The sequence below is a fragment of the Saimiri boliviensis genome, chromosome 17, assembly GCF_048565385.1.
Source record: "Saimiri boliviensis isolate mSaiBol1 chromosome 17, mSaiBol1.pri, whole genome shotgun sequence".
NCBI classification, from domain to species: domain Eukaryota; kingdom Metazoa; phylum Chordata; class Mammalia; order Primates; family Cebidae; genus Saimiri; species Saimiri boliviensis.
The window spans coordinates 11,914,738-11,938,107 of record NC_133465.1 but is presented as its reverse complement, the minus strand read 5'-3'; the positions used below and the strand labels follow the sequence as shown (position 1 = coordinate 11,938,107).

Here is a 23,370-nt window from a genome sequence, read left to right as displayed (position 1 = left end):
ATTTTTCAGATGCCATAAGCTATTCAGTCCAATAACCACTTACTGAGCATCCACAATGTGCAAGCACTGTGTGACTGACTGTAGAAATGTATTTTATTTATTATTTATTTTATTTTTAGAGACAGGTTCTGGCTCTGTCACCCAGGCTGGAGTGCAGTGGTAGGGTCACAGTTCCTACAGCCTCTCACTCTTGAACTCAGGCAATCCTCCGCTCAGCCTCCTGAGGAACCAGGACTATGTTCACACCATCCCTCCCAGCTTGTTACCATTCTTTGTAACTCAAGTTGAGCAGTGCTCACATTCTATAAACAACCACCTTTTTGTACTAATTTATTTTATCCCTTACCTTGACCTGCCACATTATACCATACCCATAGGCTTGCCTGGCATGTAGCAAGGGCTCAATAAATGTATGTAAAACTGAAAGGCACTTGTTTCAACTCTAAGCATTGTAATAAAAATGGAGACGTCACACCTTGGCACAGTACTGCCATTTGGAGGGCTAGTGCTGGTTCCTCCCACCAGACCATGGTTGCTATGGCATTGGAAGGCGAAAGAAACGTCTCTCAGGCATGTGAACATTTATTTTGGAATGGAGGTATGTTGCAGATTAGTCAGTGTAGCAACACAGATCAAGGGTCAACTCATATATTATGCCAAGGTCTCAGCTGAACAGAGGCAGTCAAGACTGTACCACGCTGGGTCAGCCTGCCAATTTCAGTCCCAGAAACAGGGAAAGCCACAGTTCAGAGAGCTCCACAGTCACCCACGGGGGTCTGGAATTTCAAGCTAGAAGACTGTGCTTGCTCTTCTTTGAGAATTTATGGATTCATATAGGGACATTCAACAAATACAAGAGGAATGTGTTGTTTCTTCCGAGTAACAGAACATCCCCACCAAAATCCCCCGCAACAAGCCTACCAAGTTCTGCTTCCTCCTGGACATGCTGACTATAGATCATCCTCACTGCATCCAGATCTTTGTTGAACATTTGGATGAGGACCAGATATTTATCAGACGCATCCCTTGCTACCAGTGGTCTTTCAAGGAGGTTTCCTGCTATGTCTAGCAGCTGTAGAGAAGGCAGAAGAAAAAGAAAAAAAAAAAAATCATAGACCCAACCTTTCCATGCTTACATACATCCAGGGTCCTGGTTTTTCCTCCATATGCCTACCAATGTGAGAAGGATGAACAGTGTTATTGTGGAATTGGACCAGTAATTATTCATATATGGATATTCATAGTCTTTCTCCTCTCCTTTGCTTCTAACAGAGAATTCCTGTCTGCTGAGTTACCTACCCCCAGCTCTACTTGGTGTGAGGATCTGGATAAAGCATTAAATAAAGGGAGACTAAAGATGCCAGAAAGGTTAAGTTGAGCTACATAATTAAAACCTATAACAGGCCAGGCACGGTGGCTCACGCCTATAATCCCAGCGCTTTGGGAGGCTGAGGCAGGTGGATCACAAGGTCAGGGGTTCAAGACCAGCCTAGCCAAGATAGTGAAACTCCATCTCTACTAAAAATACAAAAATTAGCTGGGCGTGGTGGCAGGCACCTATAATCCCAGCTACTCAGGAGGCTGAGGCTGCAGTGAGCTGAGATTGCACCATTGTACTCCAGCCTGGGCGACAGAGCAAGGCTCCATCACACACACACACACACACACACACACACAAAACCAAAAAACCAAAAACAAAAACCTAGAACAGAAGGAAAGTGATTATGGAAATGGGAACAACAAAAAAACAAGTTTCTGAGAGCAGGTGCCCTGAGAATGGCAGTGATGCTGAGCTTGTGCTGAAGATGTGTTCCTGGGATTAAAATGGCTACAACCCCTCAGTGTTTCCTAGAGCAGCAAAATCAAGATGTGAAATGCTTTTAATTACTTTCTGGCTCCTGCGTGTTTCGATTGTGATGCTTTTCTGAGATGAGGCCATGTAGGACTCCAGTTAGACTTAGGTTATAGTAATCCAGTGCTTCTAAACATGCCTTCCATGATAACCTCTCATCTCCACCTGGTGAGTCAAGTCAGGAGGTCACAAAGTACAGCAGTGGGCAGCCAAACTCGCCCAAGCCTGGACTGTGGCCTCAGTGCATGGTTGTTGGATTTAAAAAAAGATTTAAAAAATTAAAAAGAGGACTTGACGCGTGGCTTGTGCCCATAATCTCTGCACTTTGGGAAACTAAGGCAGGCAGATCACTTGAGGCCAGGAGTTCAAGATCAGCCTGGCCAAGTGGCAAAACCCCCATCTTTACTAAAAATACAAAAAGTTAGCCAGGCATGGTGATTCATGCCTGTAATCCCAGCTACTTGGCAGGCTGAGGCAGGAGAATCGCTTGAACCCAGGGGCGGAGGTTGCAATGAGCCGAGATCACACCACTGTGCTCAGCCTAGGCAACAAAGCAAGAATCTGTCTCAAAAATAAATAAATAAAAATAATAAATAAAAAAACGAAAAAAGAGTATGTGACAGAAAACACATGTACCCACAGTCTAAAATATTTATTCTCTGTCCTTTTGTAGAAAAAATTTTGAAACCTTTGCTTTAAGTCAATGAACATGAGAAACATGATGTAAAATTACACCCACATGTCCTAAAACTGGAAGCTGAGTAGTATGCACTTGTCTAAGAACTTATGCTCTTTATTCTACCTCCTTCCTTCAGGTTGAGCCACTTTGCTTCACAGACATTCAAAGCCTGGAGGGATTGCAAGCTCTAGTAGCCGTCTGGCATCAGCTCACAATCTTAGATGGCTCCCAGGAGTCTGAGGTCTCTAGGCCATGTTATGCGGAATGGCCAAGTACAGAGAAAAGCCAAATATGGGGTCCTTGGTCAGATGTTTTCCGGGTCTGACAGTTTGACTGGATTTCTGTAACGATTCCAAGGCACTCTAAGAACACTCTAAAGGTGCTAAAAAGCCTTCCAGTGGGAAGGCTCTAGGGTCACACTTTCTTCCACCAAACAATCACCCAGATCTCTGGAGACAGTAAAAAGTAGCTCTGCCTCAATGGAAGCATAAGAGAGCAGGACCCCACCGAGTTCTGTAGTTCCAATCTTCTGTTGGGGAAGTACAGATGTGTGCACTGAGGGACGACCATGGCCAGCCTGCACCCTCTATTCACAGTCTTGACTTGGACGTACTTGGGGATTCGTGTCCCCGCCATTTTTTTTTTTTTTTTTTTTTTTGTGAGACAGAGTCTTGCTCTGTTGCCCAGGCTGGAGTACAGTGGCAAGATCTCGGCTCACTGCAACCTCCACCTCCCGGGTTCAAGCAATTCCCCTGTCTCAGCCTCCCTAGTAGTAGTAGCTGGGACTACAGGTGCGTGCCACCACGTCCAGCTAATTTTTTTGTATTTTTAGTAGAGACGGGGTTTCACCATATTGGCCAGGCTGGTCTTGATCTCCTGACCTCGTGATTCACCTGCCTCGGACTCCTAAAGTGCTGGAGTTACAGGCATGAGCCACCTGCCTGGCTGGTTAGATAATCTTACAGCAGCAACAGGGGATCCAGTCAGGTATTCTCTCTGGTCCCTACTCCCCAACTTTGAAAAAGCTCTTCTCTGCATGAGCTTATATCCATTGGAGCTTTTGCTGTTGCTTGGGGAGGAAGGCAGTTTTAGTTTCTTATTGGTGAGATCACTAAAAAGGGAGAAACAAAGAAGGCAGAAGGGATCAGAGGGTTGTGGTTTTCCTACCAGTTCCCATAGGCTGGGTTGGAAGCTCTGCTGAGAAGAGGAGTCAAGGTCAGAAGATAAATAATCTACTTTTATAAACCCTTTGAAGCTCTGGATATGGCAGTGCTGCTTCGGTAGGGGGAAGGTCTCCCTCTAGTTCTACCCAGAACCTTACTCTACCATAACATTTTAAGGACTGGAATTTTGCAACCCAAAGAGGTATGGGTTAGCAAACACAGAGATGTTTTCATGGTGCGGACCATCAGAAGAAAAAAATGGCAAGACTCCTCCAAGCACTTTTCTTGGCAGATAAAATTTAAAGGGGATCTGTAGACATGTAACAGATGCCATGATTTCAAAGACTTTAAAGTGACTTGAGAATACTTGCTGAGGGCATCCCTTGAAGACTCCTGAACATCTGTGGTAGAGAAGGATCTATATGATGGGTAGGGCTGGGCATCCTTAGTGCATGAATGGAGTTTCAGACCCACAAGTTACCCGAGCAACAGAGTTTCAATTAGCCCTGACAGTTAATGCCATACATGATCATTTTGTAGATGCATGCAAGCCTTTTCCTTGGAATTGGTTCAAATGCTTGGAGGGGAATCTCTCTCTATATGTAGTCAATGGCTAATGGGGCCTGCCACATTTGGTTACCAAATATTCTAAAATAGCACAGATCCATCCATCCAGGATTTAAACCTCTTCTACAATTGTCCCACCCATCACAGATACTGTGTCTTAACATTTTCAGTGCCCAGAAACTTAACTACTTGCTAAGGAAGTCCATTACATCTTAAACAGCTTTGACAGAAATCTCTTTCCTCTACTGAACCAAAATCTGACTTCTTGTAACTTCCACCAACTAGTGGAACCCTTAAGACTTTATCAAGTAAGCCTCTTGATTGCTTGTGGAAGACCTAGTGTGTTCCACTGAGTCTTCATGTCTCACGAGGCAGTGTTTCCAGTTGTGCAGCCATTTACCTACTCATCATCTATGACTTGTCCTAAATTACCTCCTCCATACACTTTGTACTACCTGATCTAAGCGTGATATGGTAAGAGCACAAATCTTATTCCAGTTATCGATGCTTGAAACCTATCGCTCATTACCTGGGAGGTGGTTTGCTCCAGATTGAATCAACCTAGTAGCCATGGTTAAATAGCCATGGTATTGCATGGTCATGCTTTTTCTACTGATAAAGGTATGGCACCTAAAGGGATCACTGCAGGAGTGCTTTTTAAAAGTATTTTTACATTGTCACATTTTCAGGAAAGCGTGAGTAATCAGCCTGTGAATCCTAATTCTACACACTTTCTTGGCATGAGAAGGATTCCCATATCCTTCTCTACTATATTAACAAGAATAATTAATATTTGCAGGAACAGACAGTTGGAAAGGTATCTGTATCATCCTCTGATGAGGGCTAGGGGAGTATCCAGGACAGAGTGGCTCCTGCCCCATTTACACAAACCTTAAAGGCATGCTCCAAATCAGATGCATCATCAAAAGCTTGAATCATGATAGTTCCCAGTCTTCGGTCAAGATCTTCTACTTTCTGGTTAAATTCAGAGACACCATTTTCGAAGTCCTGAAGAGACACCATATATTCACATAAGGAAAACATAATTTTCTGAAAGCCAACCCCACTATGCTCCTTACAGCTAACTTTTGTGTTTGAACTGGTTATACCAAAGAATTTATTTTAATTTTCTGAAATTCACCTTGGCATGACTTAGTTTTTAGCCATGTAGAGTTACCCTATGATTGCAGCATTTTCACCTAGAGTCTCCAGGCAAAATGGCGAGGTGAATTAGATGCGAGTTTAGTGTTCTTCTGCCCTTTCCATGGTCCTCCTTTCTTCTTCCTGAAGCAGCCCCTTCTCTCTCACTTAACATCAGTTTTTTTTTGTTTGTTTTTTTTTTTAGATGGAATCTCACTGTGTGTGTGTGTGAAAGAAAAAAAAGTAGGAAAACATAGTCTAGTCCTACTTTCTAAACATGATGACACTGTGGTATGTTTCTTTTTAATTGTTCGTTTTTCCCTTGGGCATAGGATTTTTTTTTTTATTTTTTATTATGGGAGCAAATACATCGTATACAGGCTGCTTTGCAGTCTACCTTTTTTCGGTCTACTTTTGACTAATGGAATTCTTAAAAGGCAGTATCTTCCTGAGTCTGGCCAACTGAGATTCCCCTGGATGTCTGAAGGTGCTCGGAGCAGATTCCTGCCCTAATTTCTTTCTCCTTTTCATGCGTACACTCTTAACATTCCTTTCTCCAGCCATCCTGCCATTCCTTTTTCTGGGAATTCCATTCTCTGTTTTCATACTGGTCCTTTCTCTTCTTTTTTTCTCCTGTGGGTGTGGACTCACAGCTCCCGGCTTTCCTGGTCTACAAGTGAGACTTGGGCTCTTTGTTCCTGCCCTGGAAAATGCTTTCCTGGCCCTATTCTTACCCTGTGTGTTCTGTTGGGAACCAGGTTCAGATCAGAAACCCCAGGCTATGGCTTCACTTACACCTCTCCAAGCCACTAATAAAATTCTGTCTGGCTGTGCCTGTCCTTTCCTTAGCAGTTTTTGCCCAAAGCTTAAAACTGTTTTCCCCGTCAGTTTTATTACGTTATAAATGACAAATAAAAATTGTATATATGTAAGGTATGCAACTTGACTTTTTTATACATGTATACACTATGAAATGATCACCATCATCAAGCTAATTAACATATTCTTCACCTCACACAGTTACCATTGGCTTTTCGTGTGTGTGGTGAGAACACTTAGGATCTACCCTTTTAGTGAATTTTAAGTACTGTATGTAATACAGTTTTTAAAATTATTATTTTACTATAAATTCTGGGATACATGTGCAGAACATGCAGGCTTGTTATATAGGTATGCATGTGCCATGTTGGTTTGCTCCACCTATCAACCTGTCATCTAGGTTTTAAGCCTCTCCTACATTAGGTATTTGTCCTAATGCTCTCCCTCCCCTTGCCCCCCCACCGCCTGACAGGCCCTGGTGTGTGAGGTATGTGATGTCCCCCTTCCTGTATCTATGTGTTCTCATTGTTCAACTCCCACTTACGAGTGAGAACAATGTAATACAGTATTGTTAACCATCTTTATCATGTTGTACCTTAGAGCTCCAGAAATTCTTCCTTATGCATAACTGAATATACTCTTGACCACCAACTCCCATTTCCCTCTCCCCCAGCCCCTGGCATCCACCATTCTACTCTGCTTCTATGAGTTTGACTATTTCAGATGCCTTGTATAGGTGAGACCATGCAACATTTGTCTTTCTGGGTCTGGCTTCTTTCACTGAGCTTATAGCTTTTGAAGCTTTTAACTTTTGAAGTTTTTAACTTTTGAAATTTTGAAGCTTATAAATTTTGAAGCTTATAACTTTTGAAGTTTTTAGCCTCCACTGTCACCTCATACCCACCTCAGCATCTCTGAAACCCTGTTGTCAGTAGTCTGGAGCAGTTAACCATTGGGAGAGGCCTCCTTGATCTTTTTCTCAACACAAAGAACAATTTGAAATCTTTCTCTTGGCACAAGGAATAATAATTTCTCCTGACACAAAGAATAATTAGCAAAACCGCTGGGACCACAGAGCCAAAGAAATACACAGGGAAAATGCAAGTCAATACTTAGACCCTACAGGTGAGAGGCATCTGGAACAGAGATGGAGCTGGTGATTTAGCCCTTCGAAGCCCTACCATGCTTTGGAGGTACAGGCAGTCACAGGAGGACCCGGAGAAAAGCCTGTACATATCTTGAAATTCCTCATGCATTTGCTGGACCTGCTGGCTCAGGGCATTTCCTCTGATGCCACTAAACTCCACCTTGCCCAGTTTTTGGAAATCCAAGGCCGTCTTCAGAACACTCTATGGGGACAATTCACAAAAGAGTTAAAATCATCATCATCATCATAACAACAGTGGATGAGAAGAGTTGGAAACCACGGGGGTGGTGGTTGCTTAGGAAATTGTGAAGTCTGATTAGTTTTGTAACCTTATTATTAGATTGGGTTGGTAAAAATAACTCTTGGTTAAACTCAGTAACAAAGCAAAGAGAAAGAACAGTCAAGTAAAATTCACACAAACCCAAATAAATATATACATACATAAATAAATGAAATGTATTCTTCCGCCTCGCTATGCCTTTGTAGTCTTTAGTAAATAATAAAATGTAATAATAATAAAACGATTTATGTAATTGGTAGCTTTACTGCTTTCTCTAAAATAGCTCATTTCAAATGGACCATGTTATCTGGTTCTAGAATGACAGCAATCCTAAAGGATGTGGATGAGAAAGCAGAGCCTCCAAATAGTCCTGAGGACGTGCCCAGAGGGTGACATTGGCCTTCTTGGCAACTTCTCTGCCAAGCAAAGACATCTCCTGCAGGGCGCCCTTGCTGGGTGTGCACAGAATGTTACGCTCTGTTGCCAGCTGGATGGCAGTGAGTAGTTATTTACCAGCTTTGTGCTGGGCTTCTTCATTTGCTGCAGAATAATAATAACACCTGTAGCATGATCCTGAGTGCTAAGTCAGTTAACTCAAGCTTGGGATTTAGGCCACGTCTGCACACACAGTAAATACACAGTACCAAGACACTACCACTGTTGCTGTTATTGATGTGGTAATGTCCCAGGTATACTTGGGATCCAATGACAGGTGGATGGCACATCCCAGAAGCCTTGGGGAGGAACCCCTCCTGAGTCCACGGAAGCTACTTCACCACTGATAGGATGGGAGCTTCCTCCTGAGCATGTCTAGCAGGACAGATTGAATTTATCTCTCGTGATTACCTAAAATCACAAAACCTGCAAACCAAGATATGCTTCCTGTGATGACTTCCAATCTGCATGCATGCCCCTTAGGCAGGAAAGAGGAAGGTCAAAGTTCCCTTTGTGTCATCTGGGCTAACATTTGGTGTGGACTGAGGGAGGGGTCCTCTCCTCTGGAGGTTTAAGAGGTGCACCATGACACCGATGCTGTAAAATCCAGCAGGTCCTGGTACCACTGCAGGGAATCTCACTGTCCATGGCTGCTGGTATGGGTGACCCATCAGGCAAGCACAGGTTTCCTGGTTCCTTTCTCCTGCTGGGACGCCAACTCCAGCCGCAGTGACAGAGATACTGGGAAGTGGGGACAATGGCTGGCTTTCCCTGCTTGGCCAGGAGGGTACCCATGCAGATTTAGGCACCCATCTAACAAGCCTGTTTTTGCTCAGCTATGTTTGTGCCTGGCTGGCAGCAAGCAGTTGAAGTGGGTGAGGAGAGAAGAGGCAAGACACCAGCCAAGGCAGGGGAAGACATGTGCCAAAACCAGTGAGGGACTTTTGCCACTAATGGTGGAAAAAGTGGCAGTCTTTCTTTAAAAATATGTTCAACTTGATGTATTGGGAAGAAAACCGAAACGAATTTTATGGAAATGAAATTGACTTCAATAGTAATTCAAGTATCTCGTAAAGGGCTTAGCTATAATCGGTTTTATAGGGAGAGTCATACTTGTGCTGTGAAATGCAACCTTGGTACTCATTCTTCGTAATTCTGTGAATGTCAATTTCAATTTTTAGGAAATACTTCCTAACCATTTTAAAAGGTAGATGCATTTTGATATGTTTGATTACATCAGAAACCCAGATGATAATTTTGTTAGACTGTGTTATTTTTCAAGGATACTTAAAGCATGGTTGGGGGCAGGGGATGTGACAGGAAGGTGTTTCATCGTCAATTTAAATATCCTAGGTATCAGGGCATTTATTTAACGATTCTATTTATATTTGTTTATTTTATATTTATTTAAGTATTCTATTTTTGGAGAAAGTCTGGTCACTTAAAAAGATGGGAGCCGGGCGCGGTGGCTCAAGCCTGTAATCCCAGCACTTTGGGAGGCTGAGGCGGGTGGATCACAAGGTCGAGAGATCGAGACCATCCTGGTCAACATGGTGAAACCCCGTCTCTACTAAAAATACAAAAAATTAGCTGGACATGTTGGCGCGTGCCTGTAATCCCAGCTACTCAGGAGGCTGAGGCAGGAGAATTGCTTGAACCCAGGAGGCGGAGGTTGCAGTGAGCCGAGATCGCGCCATTGCACTCCAGCCTGGGTAACAAGAGTGAAACTCCGTCTCAAAAAAAAAAAAAAAAAAAAAAAAAAGATGGATACTTACATTGTTTTATGTGACTTAATACATACATGGTGGATGCCACTTTATTTGGGGCTCGATTCAAGGTTTTAGACCTTTCCTCACCCTCCTTTAGAAAGAGATGTACCCATCCAGCTTTCCCCCAAACTCTCCATCCCTTCTTCTGCTTATTTGGAGCTCTTATCACACTCTGCAATGATATTATTTGGTGTTATGTTATACTAATTGCTTTTATCTGTCTAATAAGTTGTAAATGCTCCAAAGACACCTCGGTATTTCCAGTACCTGTAAGGGTCCCTGACCCTGAATACATATTTGTTAAGTGAAGGAATATGTGCTCTTTGTTCTTTGACTTAGCTATAGTACTTCCAGGAAAAAAAAAAAGGCAACAAGGTGATAGAGGAGCTAGGAACCCTAACCTTTGAAGAGCAGTTGGTAAAAAAAAAAAAAAAAAAATAGACAAGAGAAGAGAATTATAAAGACGGGCATTTTGGTGTTCACAGGACCGACATGCAAGGGGGAACCTTTCCTGGTGCTATACTGAAGGCAGAATGACGGCAAATGAGTGGGGCAAAGAAGCAGATGCGACCTCACCGTATAGATTGAACTTATTACATTGCTGATATGGATCATCTTGACCTAAAAAATGGCCATTTCCTGTGATTTCACTTAATAAAACACAACTATCTAATGCTGTAGATTGGGCTATGAAGAGAGGGAGTGAGCTCTCCATCACTGAACGGGTTTCAGTAAGTTTGAATTGGAGGCATAGTAGAAAAGGTTCCTGAAGCAGGTGGGAAATTGTCTTATAACTACAGACACCAGATCTATTGCACTGACCATGGCTATATCTTTGATTGGCCTTTAAATCTTTGATTTAAGAATGAAAATAATTTTAAGCTCTTTTCATTGTTTATTTAAAAGTTCTCACAAAACAGATAAAAGGCAATTTAAACTAGTAAGAGGTTTAAAAGATATTTTTAAAATATCTATTTGTATTAATCACAGTAGTAAACCTGAAATTCATCATGTTATACATAGGCCAAAATATCCACTTCAGAGATACGACATATGGTACTGTGGAAAGCCCCTAGGATCTAGAGTCAAAAAAACTCCTGAGTTGACACAGTCCTGGTTCTATCATTTACTAGCTATGTGGCTTAAATAGCAAGACACTTAACTTTTCTTATTCTCCCTTTTTTTTTTTTTTGAGATCAAGTCTTGCTTTGTCACCAGACTGGAGTGCAGTAGCAGGATCTCAGCTCACCGCAACATCCATCTCCCAGGTTCAAGTGATTCTCCTGCCTCAGCCTCCCAAGTAGCTGGGACTACAGGCATGCACCACCATGCCCAGCTGATTTTTATATTTTGTATAGAGATGGGATGGTTGGCCAGGATGGTCTCGATCTCTTGACCTTGTGATCCGCCCACCTCAGCCTCCCAAAGTGCTGGGATTACAGAGGTGAGCCATCACACCTGGCCAAGACACCTAACTTTTCTAAGCCTCACTTTCCTAACCTGTAGATAGGAACAGTAACACTTAAGTTGCCATCGGGTTACCAAGTTTATGGGAAGTTCCCTGTAGGACTTCAGTAAAAGGCAGCCACTATAATTAACCATGATCAGGCTGAAGTCATTAGATCAGGTTAATGGATATTATATGTGTAACGGTGTATCTAGGGGAGACTTGCGTGCTTCTTTCAAGACAGAACAAGGAGCACTGGGGTCCCAGGCCACTTCCTGGGCTGATCAGATTCTATTCTTACGAAAAAACAGTGCAACACTTAATGGTGGTGGTGGGTGGGAAGATGTAGGGAGGATTCAATCTGTGTCAATATGTGCTGTGGCCCCTGAGATGAAGAATCAAAATCAGGAGTAAAAGCAAGAGCTTTCAATGACAACCCCATTCTTGAAGAAGAAGCCATACTTCCCATCTTAAACGGAAAACCTTGGGAATTCATTAAGGGAGAGCGCAAAGCAGACATTCATAGATAAAAATCTCAAAAGGTCATTTGGAAAAAGACTGTTTTCTTTACCTTCCAACTGCCACCGACCTGATGCTGCTAATGGTCCTCTATGTGACCACATATTCAAGCCGGGCTAAAAGGGAAGCCGCCCAATTAGGCTCAGAATGAAAGGAGGCTGGAGAGTGCCTGGAGATGGTAGAAAGAGCAAAAGGAAGCACGGTGTGGATATCAGGTCAGCTTATTACCTATCTACCTGCTAATCACTTCGCATAAAGCCTCAGCAGGAAATCATTTTGTCTCCAAGTGAATCACAGCTTTACTGCAGTTTTATAATAAAGGAAATGAGAGATCTCTCTAAGGTGCTTACTGCATTGTTCGGAGGAAAAAGGCTGCAGGCAGAAACTCAAACAGGGATCTGTAGAATCTACATACAACTCTATGACACAAAATTGAACTTGGTGTGTGTGTGAGCACTGAGACATCGAGCAGGAAGGCAGAATGAAAGAAGGAATCAAGAGGCAACCCAACAACTCTTTTTCTCTTCGATTTATGATGGTTCATTCAAATTGCAAAGATTTTATTTACTTCTGGGGTTTTCTTAGTAAGTCGTAAAGTCAAATAAGATCCTTTCATGGGATGGGAACTATAATTTTACCCGAGTACCTTATTTACATATAAAGTCCTAGAAATCATATGGTAAAAATTGAGCATACAAAAGCAGACCAGAGTGTATAAGGGCAGAATAAAACCACAAAACCAGTTTGGGACCCTCAAACCAGGACAGTGGGAGGAAAGAAAGAGGAAAGGAATGGAGAAAAGGATCAAAGGAGGGAAACAGACATTTACAACTCCCTGGAAGATATCAGAGTTTGGTGCAAAGACAGTACTTTGAACCACCCAACCCCCTGGGTACAAATCTCAGCTAAACCTCTCCAACCTATATAACTGTGAGTGAGTTCATTTACGTATCAGTTTTAGTTATGCTCATTTGTTAAAGAAAAGATACTGATACCTGGTTCTTAAGATGATTGCAAGGACACAGGTTCTGGCATGGGACAGGTTCTTGAAACATGTTAGTTTTTTATTTTCCTATTCCTCATTCTTCACCCCACAAGGGTTAGATCTCTAAGAGACTAGCTGTATCACGGGTGTGATAAGAAGGCAGAGGAAGATGGTGGTATCCTGAAAATGCAATTACTCCACTTACTGCAGACACTGAAAACTACTCAGCAATGTATACCCCTTCTTCCAAGCCACCTCCACTTCTGGCATTTAGCAGGCACCCACACAGGAAGACTGGATCTGCACAACGATATGCTTTTGTGCAAAGAGAGTGAAAGAATAAAAGGCAACTCACATCAGAGGAATGAAATTTAGGACAATTGTGGGGACTAAAAACCAGCCCTTCACACTATAACCCTTGATGTGAGCATGCAGAGAGATAAACACATTGGTGTCACTTCATTAACCTGCTTTCGTGTATTTTTTAATTACAGCTACCATCAGCTCAGTGGCCATAGACTGTATTAGAATAGAAGATGAATAAGGCTGAGTTCATGCTAAGTTTTACTGGAGAGAAGCAGATTAATCCCATTTCAAACAGCATCTATCACAGAGATACACGGAATGTTAACTAAAGGGCTACATGAAATATGCCAGAGGACAGTCCATAGTCCTGTGTTCCACCGCACAGACAGGAGGGAAGAGCTGGGGGAGGAGGAAGACAGCAAAGGGCAAGGGCGCTGCATCTAAGCAGATGTTTGGGAGATGAAAAATAAAAGGGGAGGAAATAGGAGGAACGGGGGCAAGGGGCAGCTGTGGCAAGAAGAAAAAGTATGGAAATTCAGGAACAACAACAAAGAGGTCAGGGAAGTTAGAAAACAGAGAAAGAGAAAAAAGTGAAAGGGGGACCAAGTAAAAAGAGGAGGAAGAATTAGAGACAGGGAAGGAGCAGGAAACACAGTCAAGAAAAGAGATGGAGCAGCTGGGCACAGGAGCAAAGAAGCTGACCAGAGCAAAGGACAGAACAAGACTCAAGAGAAGCGGCAGCGAGGCGGGGAGCTTGGTGACATTCACGTCATCCTCTAATTAAATGGGGGCAACTGCTTTTTATGCATCTGTGCCCTTGATTCAGAAAGCAGCAGCAGCAGCCTGATAAAGGACTTATTGTGAGGGTAATGGCTCTAGGGAGGCTGGTGGCCATCACTGCTTATATTTATTGAATATACCCTGCAGATCAGGCGCCCTGATGTTAGAATAGCTGTCTATATGCAAAATCAAATCATTAGCATGTGTGCACAGGGCCTGAGGGCCCTGTCCGGGGAGTCATTTCAGAGCCATGCTCTGCTGCCATTCCCAGGGCCATCTGCAGGGCTGGAGCACCTGCAAGCGTGGCCGCTGCAAAGCAGTGATGGCGATTCGGTCTTTGCGGCCGGCCCAGGCCAGGCATGGGTTTGGGCTGGAGTGTCCCTCACCTCTCACTAAACAGCAGCAAATGAATCGATGATGGATATGAGAGGAATACAGAGTGCAGGAGGAGGAGTGGACAGGCTGTGCGTCCACTGTGATGGAAACAGCAGAGGGAAAAAGAGGCATTTAGGATAAAGCTAGATAATCAATTATTTATAGTGTCTGTGATCCTGATGAAGGGTTTAAGGTGTGCCTTTCATAAGATCTGTCTTCTGGCTTTCTCTCTCACACATTTTTCTCTGTCTTTATTCTCTTCTCATCTTTGTTTTCCCTGGGAAATCCCTACTCCAGTTTCACAACTGATTTCCTCTTGTGCTCCCCACTTTTTGTCAAAGTCCTGCTGGGTTAGAGACTCCACTTTCTTACTTGTAGTAACACGTCAATCTCACTTTTATGATGGCATTTGGTATCTCCCACTTTCCTGATTCCGTGTCTTTCCCCTGATCTCCTCCTTTAGCCTGTCTTCCTTCTGCAGTGGCTGCAGGTCCACCAGCTTCTTACAGGCAAACTGGATTTGGGACCTTTGTATCTCAGTCCCTAGCTCTGTGCCTGGCACATGGTTATGCTGAGTCAATACTTTTTGAACCGGTAACAGATCCAATCTTATGTTCTCCTGTCTTTGTCCTCCCATGGTTTGCTCTGTTCATCACGGCTTCTTCCCAGCATCTCTCTTTTCCCTCCAAACCTGCTCAAGATAGCTGGGAATGGCCGGGCACAGTGGTTTATGTGTGTAATCCCAGCACTTTGGGGGGTCTAGGTGGGTGGATCATAAGGTCAGGAGATTGAAACCATCCTGGCCAACATGGTGAAACCCTATCTCTACTAAAAATACAACAACAAAAAAATTCCAGCCATGGTGGTGTGTGCCTGTAGTCCTAGCTACTCAGAGGCTGAGCCAGGAGAATTGCTTGAACCCAGGAGGTAGAGATTGCAGTGAGCTGAGATTGGGCCACTGCACTCCAGCCTGGGCAACAGAGTGAGTCTCTGCTTCAAAAAAAAAAAAAAAAAAAAAGTTATATGGGAATATGATTCTCATTCCTTCTCTGTCCCTCTGGCTCTTGTCTTAATCTTGAACTCAACCCTGAATTTCTCAAATCAATTTTAAGTTTGTATTTCATTAGGCCCATTACCCTCTCTTTCAAGTCCAATCAGTAAACAGATAGCTGTAAAATGTTGAGAGACATGTTAAACATATTAAGTTTTGAGAATTCAAACAAAAGAAAAAGTATGTCTTCTCATTCTAATATTTCAACTAACATCCATATTTATTTTGAAATAATTGAGAGAAAGACATAACTTTGAGCAAAATTCACATTTCTTTTGCACAGGGACTCATTTGATTTGGACTTTTGGGAGCTGCCTTGAAGACAGGAGAGTGGAGGAGAGGAAGTTAAAAGCACTAGCTTTGTGGGAATGGCCAGCCTAATAAAGATTTGCTCAGTGTCATTCTGCATACTGTACTTTCTTTTCTTTTCTTTTGTGTGTGTGTGCATGTGTGCGTGCGTGTGTGTGTGTGTGTCTGTGTGTGTGTATGTGATGGAGTCTTGCTCTGTTGCCCAGGCTGGAGTGCAGTGGCACGATCTCACTGCAACATTTACCTCCTGGGTTCAAGTGATTCTCCTGCCTCAGCCTCTTGAGTAGCTGGGATTACAGGTGCACACCACCGTGCCTAGCAAATTTTTGTATTTTTAGGAGAGAACTGGTTTCACCATGTTGGTCAGGCTGGTCTCGAACTCCTGACCTTGTGATCCTCCCCCTTCAGCTTCCCAAAGTGCTGCGATTACAGGTATGAGCCACTGTGCCTGGCCCTGCATACTGTACTTTCTAGGCAGATTTTATTTGAAACTTAGTTCAAAGGCTATGGGCAATTTCCAAACCTCTTGAATTATTTCATTGATTCCTCGGGCCTTCTTCCTAAATGGGTCTGTGATCAGAATTTTCTAAACTTCTACTAGAACCACCATTATGTGATGTGATCATCAATCCAAATAACAACTATTTATTAAAACTTCTTTTGTTTTTTTGAGATAAGGTCTGGCTTTGTCACCCAGACTGGAGTGCAGTGGCACAATTTCGGCTCACTGTGACCTCTGCCTCCCAGGCTGAAGCCATCCTCCCATCCACAGTCTCCCAAGTAGCTGGGACTACAGGTGCACACAACCACATACCTATTTTTTTTTTAAATTTCTGGTATAGAAGGGGTTTTGCCATGATGGCCTGGCTGATTTTAAACTCCTGGGCTCAAGTAATCCACCAGCCTCAGCTTCCCAAAGTGCTCCATCATACAGGTGTGAGACACTGCTGGCCAACTGAACCTTTATTATGGATTATTCCAGCTGATGGAGGGTTGGCTATCAGGTTGTGTTGTGCATTTTCCTATTCTACTTTTTGGACCCCTGGACTGCTTCTTTCTGTTGGGGCTGAGAGCCTAGAGTGAGGAACACACTCACCTCCACCATGTGTAGTCGTCCCAGGAAGCCGTCTAATCGCACAAAGACCAAAGAAGACTGGAAATCCCACTCCTTGACTTCCTGGTTCTCTTTGAAGTAAGTATGGAGATTTTCCCTTCTGTCCTGAAACACCTGCTTGAAGAAGCTCAAAGTATCCAAGACCACTTGCAGTTTTCTCTGATTTTCTTCTACCTCACTTCTCAGGAGGTCTTCTGGGCTGAGATAATTAGAGGCCTGGTATACAAACAGATGATTATCATGGAGCAGGTGCAGACATCCTATAACTTTGCAACACCAACTCTGAACTGAATCATTGTCCAAGTAATATTTTTCATGGGGATAATAGAGGAAACATCTGACCTCACACTCAGTTCCACATGTGGACTAAGACCTGGGTCTTAGTGACTGAAGCTACAGTGATTGGCTCAGGAATGGGCAAGTAACCAGAGGCAAAGAAACACAGTGAGACTTTGTTGGGCTAGCTGGGGCTGGAGCAGGCGCTCTTCTTTCCCAGGTGTTCTTTTGTGACTTATTGGCTTTCAATAGCAAAGTAATTTGACTGCAAGAATTATTTGGACCATAATTATTTTTGTGCCTCAGAGAGGCTTACTCCTGGAAAACTGGGAAGCTGGAGCTGCAGGGACAGCCACCTTCACCACCACAGGGTGGGTCCTTGGGTCTGGCTGACATCATCTAAGGCCACATTGCCAGTTGGGGCTGAGACCAGTCTTACCTTGGACTTTCAAGGTACATGAGCCAGTATGTTTTCTTTTTGTGTCCCCTACTTTTGGTTTGAGTTTTCTTACATTGGTTTGGGTGTTCTTACACTTTCAATCAAAAGAGTTCTGGCTGATAAACATGATGTAATGGAAGGGCACTAGTCCAGGAGTTCAACAGCCTGGGTTTGGGTCCTGGTTTGGGTGTCTTTGGGCTAGTCAGTTAAGCTCCCTCAACCGCAGCCCACATCTTTAAATAATATAATAAATAAGACCTTCCCTGCCCGCCTTGCAGGGTTTATCTGATGATTGATGGAAATCATGAATGTAACAGGAGTTTGCAGCCTGCAATGTACCCTACAGATGTTAGTTATTCTTACTCATTAAGCTTGTTCATTATTTTCTGAGACACAGCTGCTAAGAAGAAAAACCAGTTTGAAGAAATCACCCAAACCCCCTTAAGCCCTCTAGTTCTTTTTGAAGATATACTCCTTGAGGTTTACACTGCCCTGGTTGGTGCTACAAGGGTTCCTAAGAAGGAGGAGCATGAAGTGTATCTAAAAAGCTGCTTCTCAATTGCTTACGGGTACCAGGTTCTTACCCTGTGGAGGACATATGTGTTACCACATTGAAGCCTCAAATCACCCAGCAACCCAAAAAGAGATACAACATTTTATTTCCACTATTGTACAGAGGAGGAGAGTGAGGCACAGCACAGGAAGTGACTTGTCCTGGCACACAAGTGGCATACTGGCTGACAAGTGGTGAAGCCAGGAATTGGTACAGCATCGCCTGACATTACCTGACGTCAGAGGCTGTGCTCTTAACTGCTTACGCTTTGCTGCTAACACATTACCAGCCCTTCTTCATAGATCATTAAGGAGGTTAAAATTCACCACCCCTATCTACTTATTCCCTCTTAGGCATAGGGGAAAGGAAGACAGGACGGCTCAGGTGTCCCAATATTACTGAAAATGCCTTTGTAAATTATTGGCTGATGAGAGTAAAATACTGTAATCCAAATGTAAGAACTCTTTGGAACGTAATTATTTCCCTGCCCAGAAAAAAGGACACTTGTCTCTTTCCTTTGACTCGATGCCAACCAGCCCCCAGGGAGCAGTTGCTGGGAATCCTGAAACAGCCCACCTGCTGTATGAGAAGGTTGCAAATTTCCTGGAGCAGCACAGTCAGCCTCCCTGGGGAGCGGTAGCACTTGCACGTGGCCCAAATCAGACAGACCACATGAAGCAGGGGCTGCAGCCTGGACTTCACCTCCAGAAATTCTGCATTCTCCAGAGTTTCCACGTGGCGCTGGAGTGGCATCAGATGCACATGGATGTCCTGCGCCTCTGCTAGAGCTGGAAGGAATTGGAGATGGTCACCATTCTCATCTGGAGCCTAATGCTCACCTGGTGGAGCCCTAGTCCCTGGGAAGTAAAAGATCTGCAAAGCAAAGAATACAATTTCTACCTGAACTGAGAAGGCAGAGAGAAGGCTGGTTCCAGAAAACTTCCTAGCTCTTGTGAGGAAATATGGAAACCAGAGAGCCTCGAACAACTTGGATAAAGTTCTGAAGAGTTCTGTCTTGTAACATTCCTCTAAATGGACTTCTCCCTGGCCCGCCCAGCCTCCATCTGGTGCTTGGTGAGTAGAAAATATTTGCAAATTACTTTGATGCTATCTCTGAGACAATACAAAATAGATGACAGAGGGCAAGTTTTAGAATCAGAAAGACTTTCCTTCAAATGCTGGCCTAGACGCTTAGCATTGCATGACTTTGGGCACATTTACCCTCTCTGAGCCTCAAAAACTGATTACAGGCAGAGCTGTAATCAGTTTAAAGGGTCCTTGTGAAGGCTGAAGGTAGTTCAGCAGGAATCTTTATGAACAACTAGCACAGCGCCTGGGCCAATGCAGGTGCTTGATAAATAGTAGTGATTCTGAGGAATATTCATTTATAATAAAGAATCTTGCTGAGCACTTATAAAGAAGTCACAAGGCATAGAGACATAACATAGATGGGTTATGGCAAGGTCCTTCTGGTTTTCAAAGCCAGAAAAACCTCTTATCTCTTCTGAATACAACCAAGGAAAAAAGCGAGCCTTTAACCAGTCATCTTGTGGTGATTGACAGGGGAAACTAGGAAACTCGGCAGCACTGGATGCTAATATCTGCATAGCAACTTAGAGGGAATTTAAGAGCCCACTCGACAAACTAAACTGGAAGAGTGGGTTTATAAAGGCAGGTGGTATCACAGGAGAGCAAGTGGTCTCAGGTAATAGTATGTGGATGAAGCTGTGCCTTCATCCTCAAGGGAACTTGAAATATACATTATTTAGGAAACAGTTTCAATATGCTGGGAATTGTTCTACTTACTATCTATGAGATATTTACCATCTCATAGTAAACTCTGCAAGCCAGCTTTAGTACTCCCACTTTATAAGTGAAGAAATTAAGGCCCAAATAACTTTCCTAGGACCCTGCCGTGAATCAACCAATTCTGTCCAGCTGAGCAAAAGGAAGACGACCCAGAGTTGATTACACTGAACCTTGGCTTCATGGAGGCTCACCATACACAAAAATAGGTTGATGTATGTTTGTACTTTATATCCCAAATCAGGTTGTGGAAAGCAGTATGTGAACTGAATTTTTGCAAAGTCAAATGTCACAGTAAATTGATTGTGGCAGGGATTCTCAAGTGGAGGAGCTGATGGTGAGTATTAGAACCCCTGTGTTGGGGTGGGGGATTTCAGAATCCAACAGTCATTCTTATCAGCATATGCTCTTGCTTCCATAAGTGCTGAGAGAAAAAAGGCTGAGAATATCATGCTACAGAAGCTTTCTCTTTATGATGCCCTGTTTTGAAACCTTTTTAAAAAATCACAATCTCCTTTAGTTATACCAATTAGCACTGCCTTGATTTTTAAGAGCACAATATTTTAGAAAAGGTTGGCCAACCAACCCAGGATGTAACACCCTTGGATGGCAAGGTGTAAGAAAAGAGAGAGAGAGAGAGAGAGAGAGAGAGAGCGAGAGCGAGAGCGCGAGAGAGCGAGCGCGAGCGCTGGGCTCAAACCTTTTTTTTTTTTTTTCTTTTGTGATGGAGTCTCACTCTGCCACCCATGCTGAAGTGCACTGGCGTGATCTCGGCTCACTGCAACCTCCACCTCCTCGGTTCAAGCAATTCTCCTGCCTCTCTGACACCCTAGTAGTTGGGATTACAGGCATGCACAACCATGCCCAGCTAATTTTTGTATTTTGAGTAGAGACAGTTTCACCCTGTTGGCCAGGCTGGTCTTGAACTCCTGACCTCAGTGATCCACCCGCCTTGGTCTCCCAAAGTGCTGAGATTGCAGGCATAAGCCATCATGCCTGGCCTTGCTCATACCTTTTTAAAGAATGTAAATGTAACAGCAAGGTGCATAATGATCTCCAGTGGTTTGCTGGAAAGTCTTTAACAATAGGTTCTTTAAGGACAGAAACTTTTATTTGTAGTATTTGCCAATTTTTATGGGGTAAATATTCCCAGAATTCCTACCATGTCCATTTCTAGGCTACCAAGTTGACTTTGCTGAGTGCTGCTTGGGAGAATGGGTGTGCAAGTGTTAAAAAAAAATGCATACAGCAGCCCCTCATGAGCCACTGAAACCAGTGCGCACTGGCTCCAGCACAGCTCTTCTTTGTGTGCCTTCCTTCACACACATATCCACCTACACACATCCTTAATTGCTGCTTTGTGAATGTGTCCCCTCCAAAATTCAGGTGTTGAAATTTAATGGCCAATGTGATGGTGTTAAGAGGTGGTGCCTTTAAGACGCAATTAGGCCATGAGAACTCCTCCGTCATGAATGGGATTAAGGCCCTTATAAAAGAGACTTCACATAGAGTTTGGCTGCCTTGCCCTTCCATCATCTGTCAAGTGAGGACACAGAGGTCCTCTTCTCTGGAGGATGCAGCAACAAAGTGCCATCTTGGAAGCAGAGACCAAACCCTCACCAGACACCCAACCTGCCAGTGCCTTGATCTTGAACTTCAGCCTCAAGAATTGTGGAAAATAAATTTCTGCTCTTTATAAATTACCCAGGCTGTGGTATTCTGTTAGAGCAGCACAAATAGACTCAGAAAATTGGCAACCAGGCTGTACTATGCCAATCCTGTGCAAGAAAAGAAAACTCCCTTATTAGTCTTCATTGCCCTTGTTCTTCCTTCTCAAGGGGTCTGTTGCTTCCTGTTTTCCAAGGTTATTTACTGCTCAGTCAATACTACTTCATACCACCTTGTTCCCACATATTTGACTCCAAACTTTAACCTCCTTTTTTCTTCTGTTTTCTAATTCATGCCCACTAATCCAGAAATGTTTCTTTTCCTCTCCCTCATTTCAGTTCATCAGTGAGCCAATGAACAACTCTGACCATGGCTAATAAGAATAATGCACATAGTATATCTATTTAGGATTTTTTTAAAGCCAGATGCTCTGAAATTCAGTTAGAAATGAGAAAATCAGTCACCAGCTTAGAAGATCCTGCTAAATTTTCTCACCAAGTCTCTACCTAACACTCCTAATCAAATTTTCTTCCATCATCAACACTGAATTTCATATTCAAATAATTTCTATTTTTATAGTACTGTTTATCTGGCACTATTGTAACGGTATCTTTTTTCAAAAAATTCATTGCCAGCATATTCTCTACTGCAAATAACTTTTTGAAACTGGCCTGGGGAAGTGAATCTTATAAATAATAATTCATGTGAATAATTACAGACTATTGATCTATTAATGTGAAAAGTATATTTGGGGCATTACATAACAAATTCATAACATTTTTACTATACCTTTTTCAGAGCCCCACATTTCAGGCACTCACAAATCTCCTTTATATGTGTTGTACAATCTGTAGCACTATATGACTTACTTAATATTTATCTCTACATTGACTTCCAGTTTAACCTAACTAAATTACACAACATGAAAACATTTAATCCCTACCATAAATGGAAAGCTGGTATTACTTGTCAAAACCAGGGCTATTACCCTTTAACTCATTTTTTAAAAAACCTTTCCCCTAGTCATTTCTGACATCAACAGGGATACGCATACCACTTTTGGGGACACCTGTCCACTGGAAGTGTAAACTGGGAACAAAAGTTGACTCCTTGGGGACACAGAATCTCTCAGCAAAGCAGCAAACTGGAGCCTCAAGAGACACCTGGTCCCAAGCCAGCCAAATGTGCTGGCAGGGCCATCTCTGCAATGAGGTTTCAGGGCCCAGGAGGACCTCAGAGACTAACAACTCATGCCAGTCTGCTCTGTGATATTGCTGATGTTGGAAACTAACACCTGCACCTTTCTTCCTTTAGCTAAGTTGTTTGCCATGAGGAGGGGAAGGTGGGACGCAGGAGTAGCCAATGGGCTCTGGACACAGGACACTGCCCTCTTTACCAGACTAAACATACCTGGATTCATTTTATATAGTGGACTTACATGGAAGATTGTATTTAAAGAAAGAGTTCTGGGCGAGGTAAAATGTTTGAAAATCACTGCTTAGATTAAGCTTAGACCATGTGAAATTGCAAAGACCTTTAAAAGCACATTTTGACCTATGGCACTGAAGAGCAAAGAGGAGATTTTATAAGAAAAAGGGTGAAGAAACACAGTACACCAAGGAAGGGAGACGGAGTCTTGAAAAAATTTACCTACTTCTAACCATAGACTTTGCTGGCTTTGCAATTTTGATAAGAGTGGATCTTGTCTCGTGCTCAGATGGCCAGGAAATTGCAGTCCCATCTGACAGTAGGAACAGAAAATGCAGAATGAAGCTAGAAATAGAACAGAGATTTCTGAACAAGCCAAAGGTGGAGGGACCTGAGTTCCAGAGGTGAAAGATAACGACATGCATTGTACGGTGCAAAGCAGCAGCAGGTGGCAGAGCTGATG

At 43.1% G+C, this 23,370-nt stretch overlaps 1 protein-coding gene across 6 annotated transcripts in view; it reads right to left on the bottom strand.

Moving 5' to 3' along the window:
• DNAH9 (dynein axonemal heavy chain 9) overlaps window positions 1–23,370 on the bottom strand; it is a 346,949-nt gene that overhangs the window by 314,149 nt on the left and 9,430 nt on the right. For all 6 annotated transcript variants that reach the window (XM_039476345.2, XM_074388185.1, XM_010339862.3 and 3 more), the window contains 5 exons: window positions 18,582–18,793; window positions 16,720–16,953; window positions 7,402–7,569; window positions 5,153–5,269; window positions 922–1,072 (listed from right to left, as the gene is read on the bottom strand). In XM_039476345.2, coding sequence (XP_039332279.2) covers window positions 922–1,072; window positions 5,153–5,269; window positions 7,402–7,569; window positions 16,720–16,953; window positions 18,582–18,793 — 882 coding nt within the window. The remainder of the gene's footprint in view (window positions 1–921; window positions 1,073–5,152; window positions 5,270–7,401; window positions 7,570–16,719; window positions 16,954–18,581; window positions 18,794–23,370) is intronic.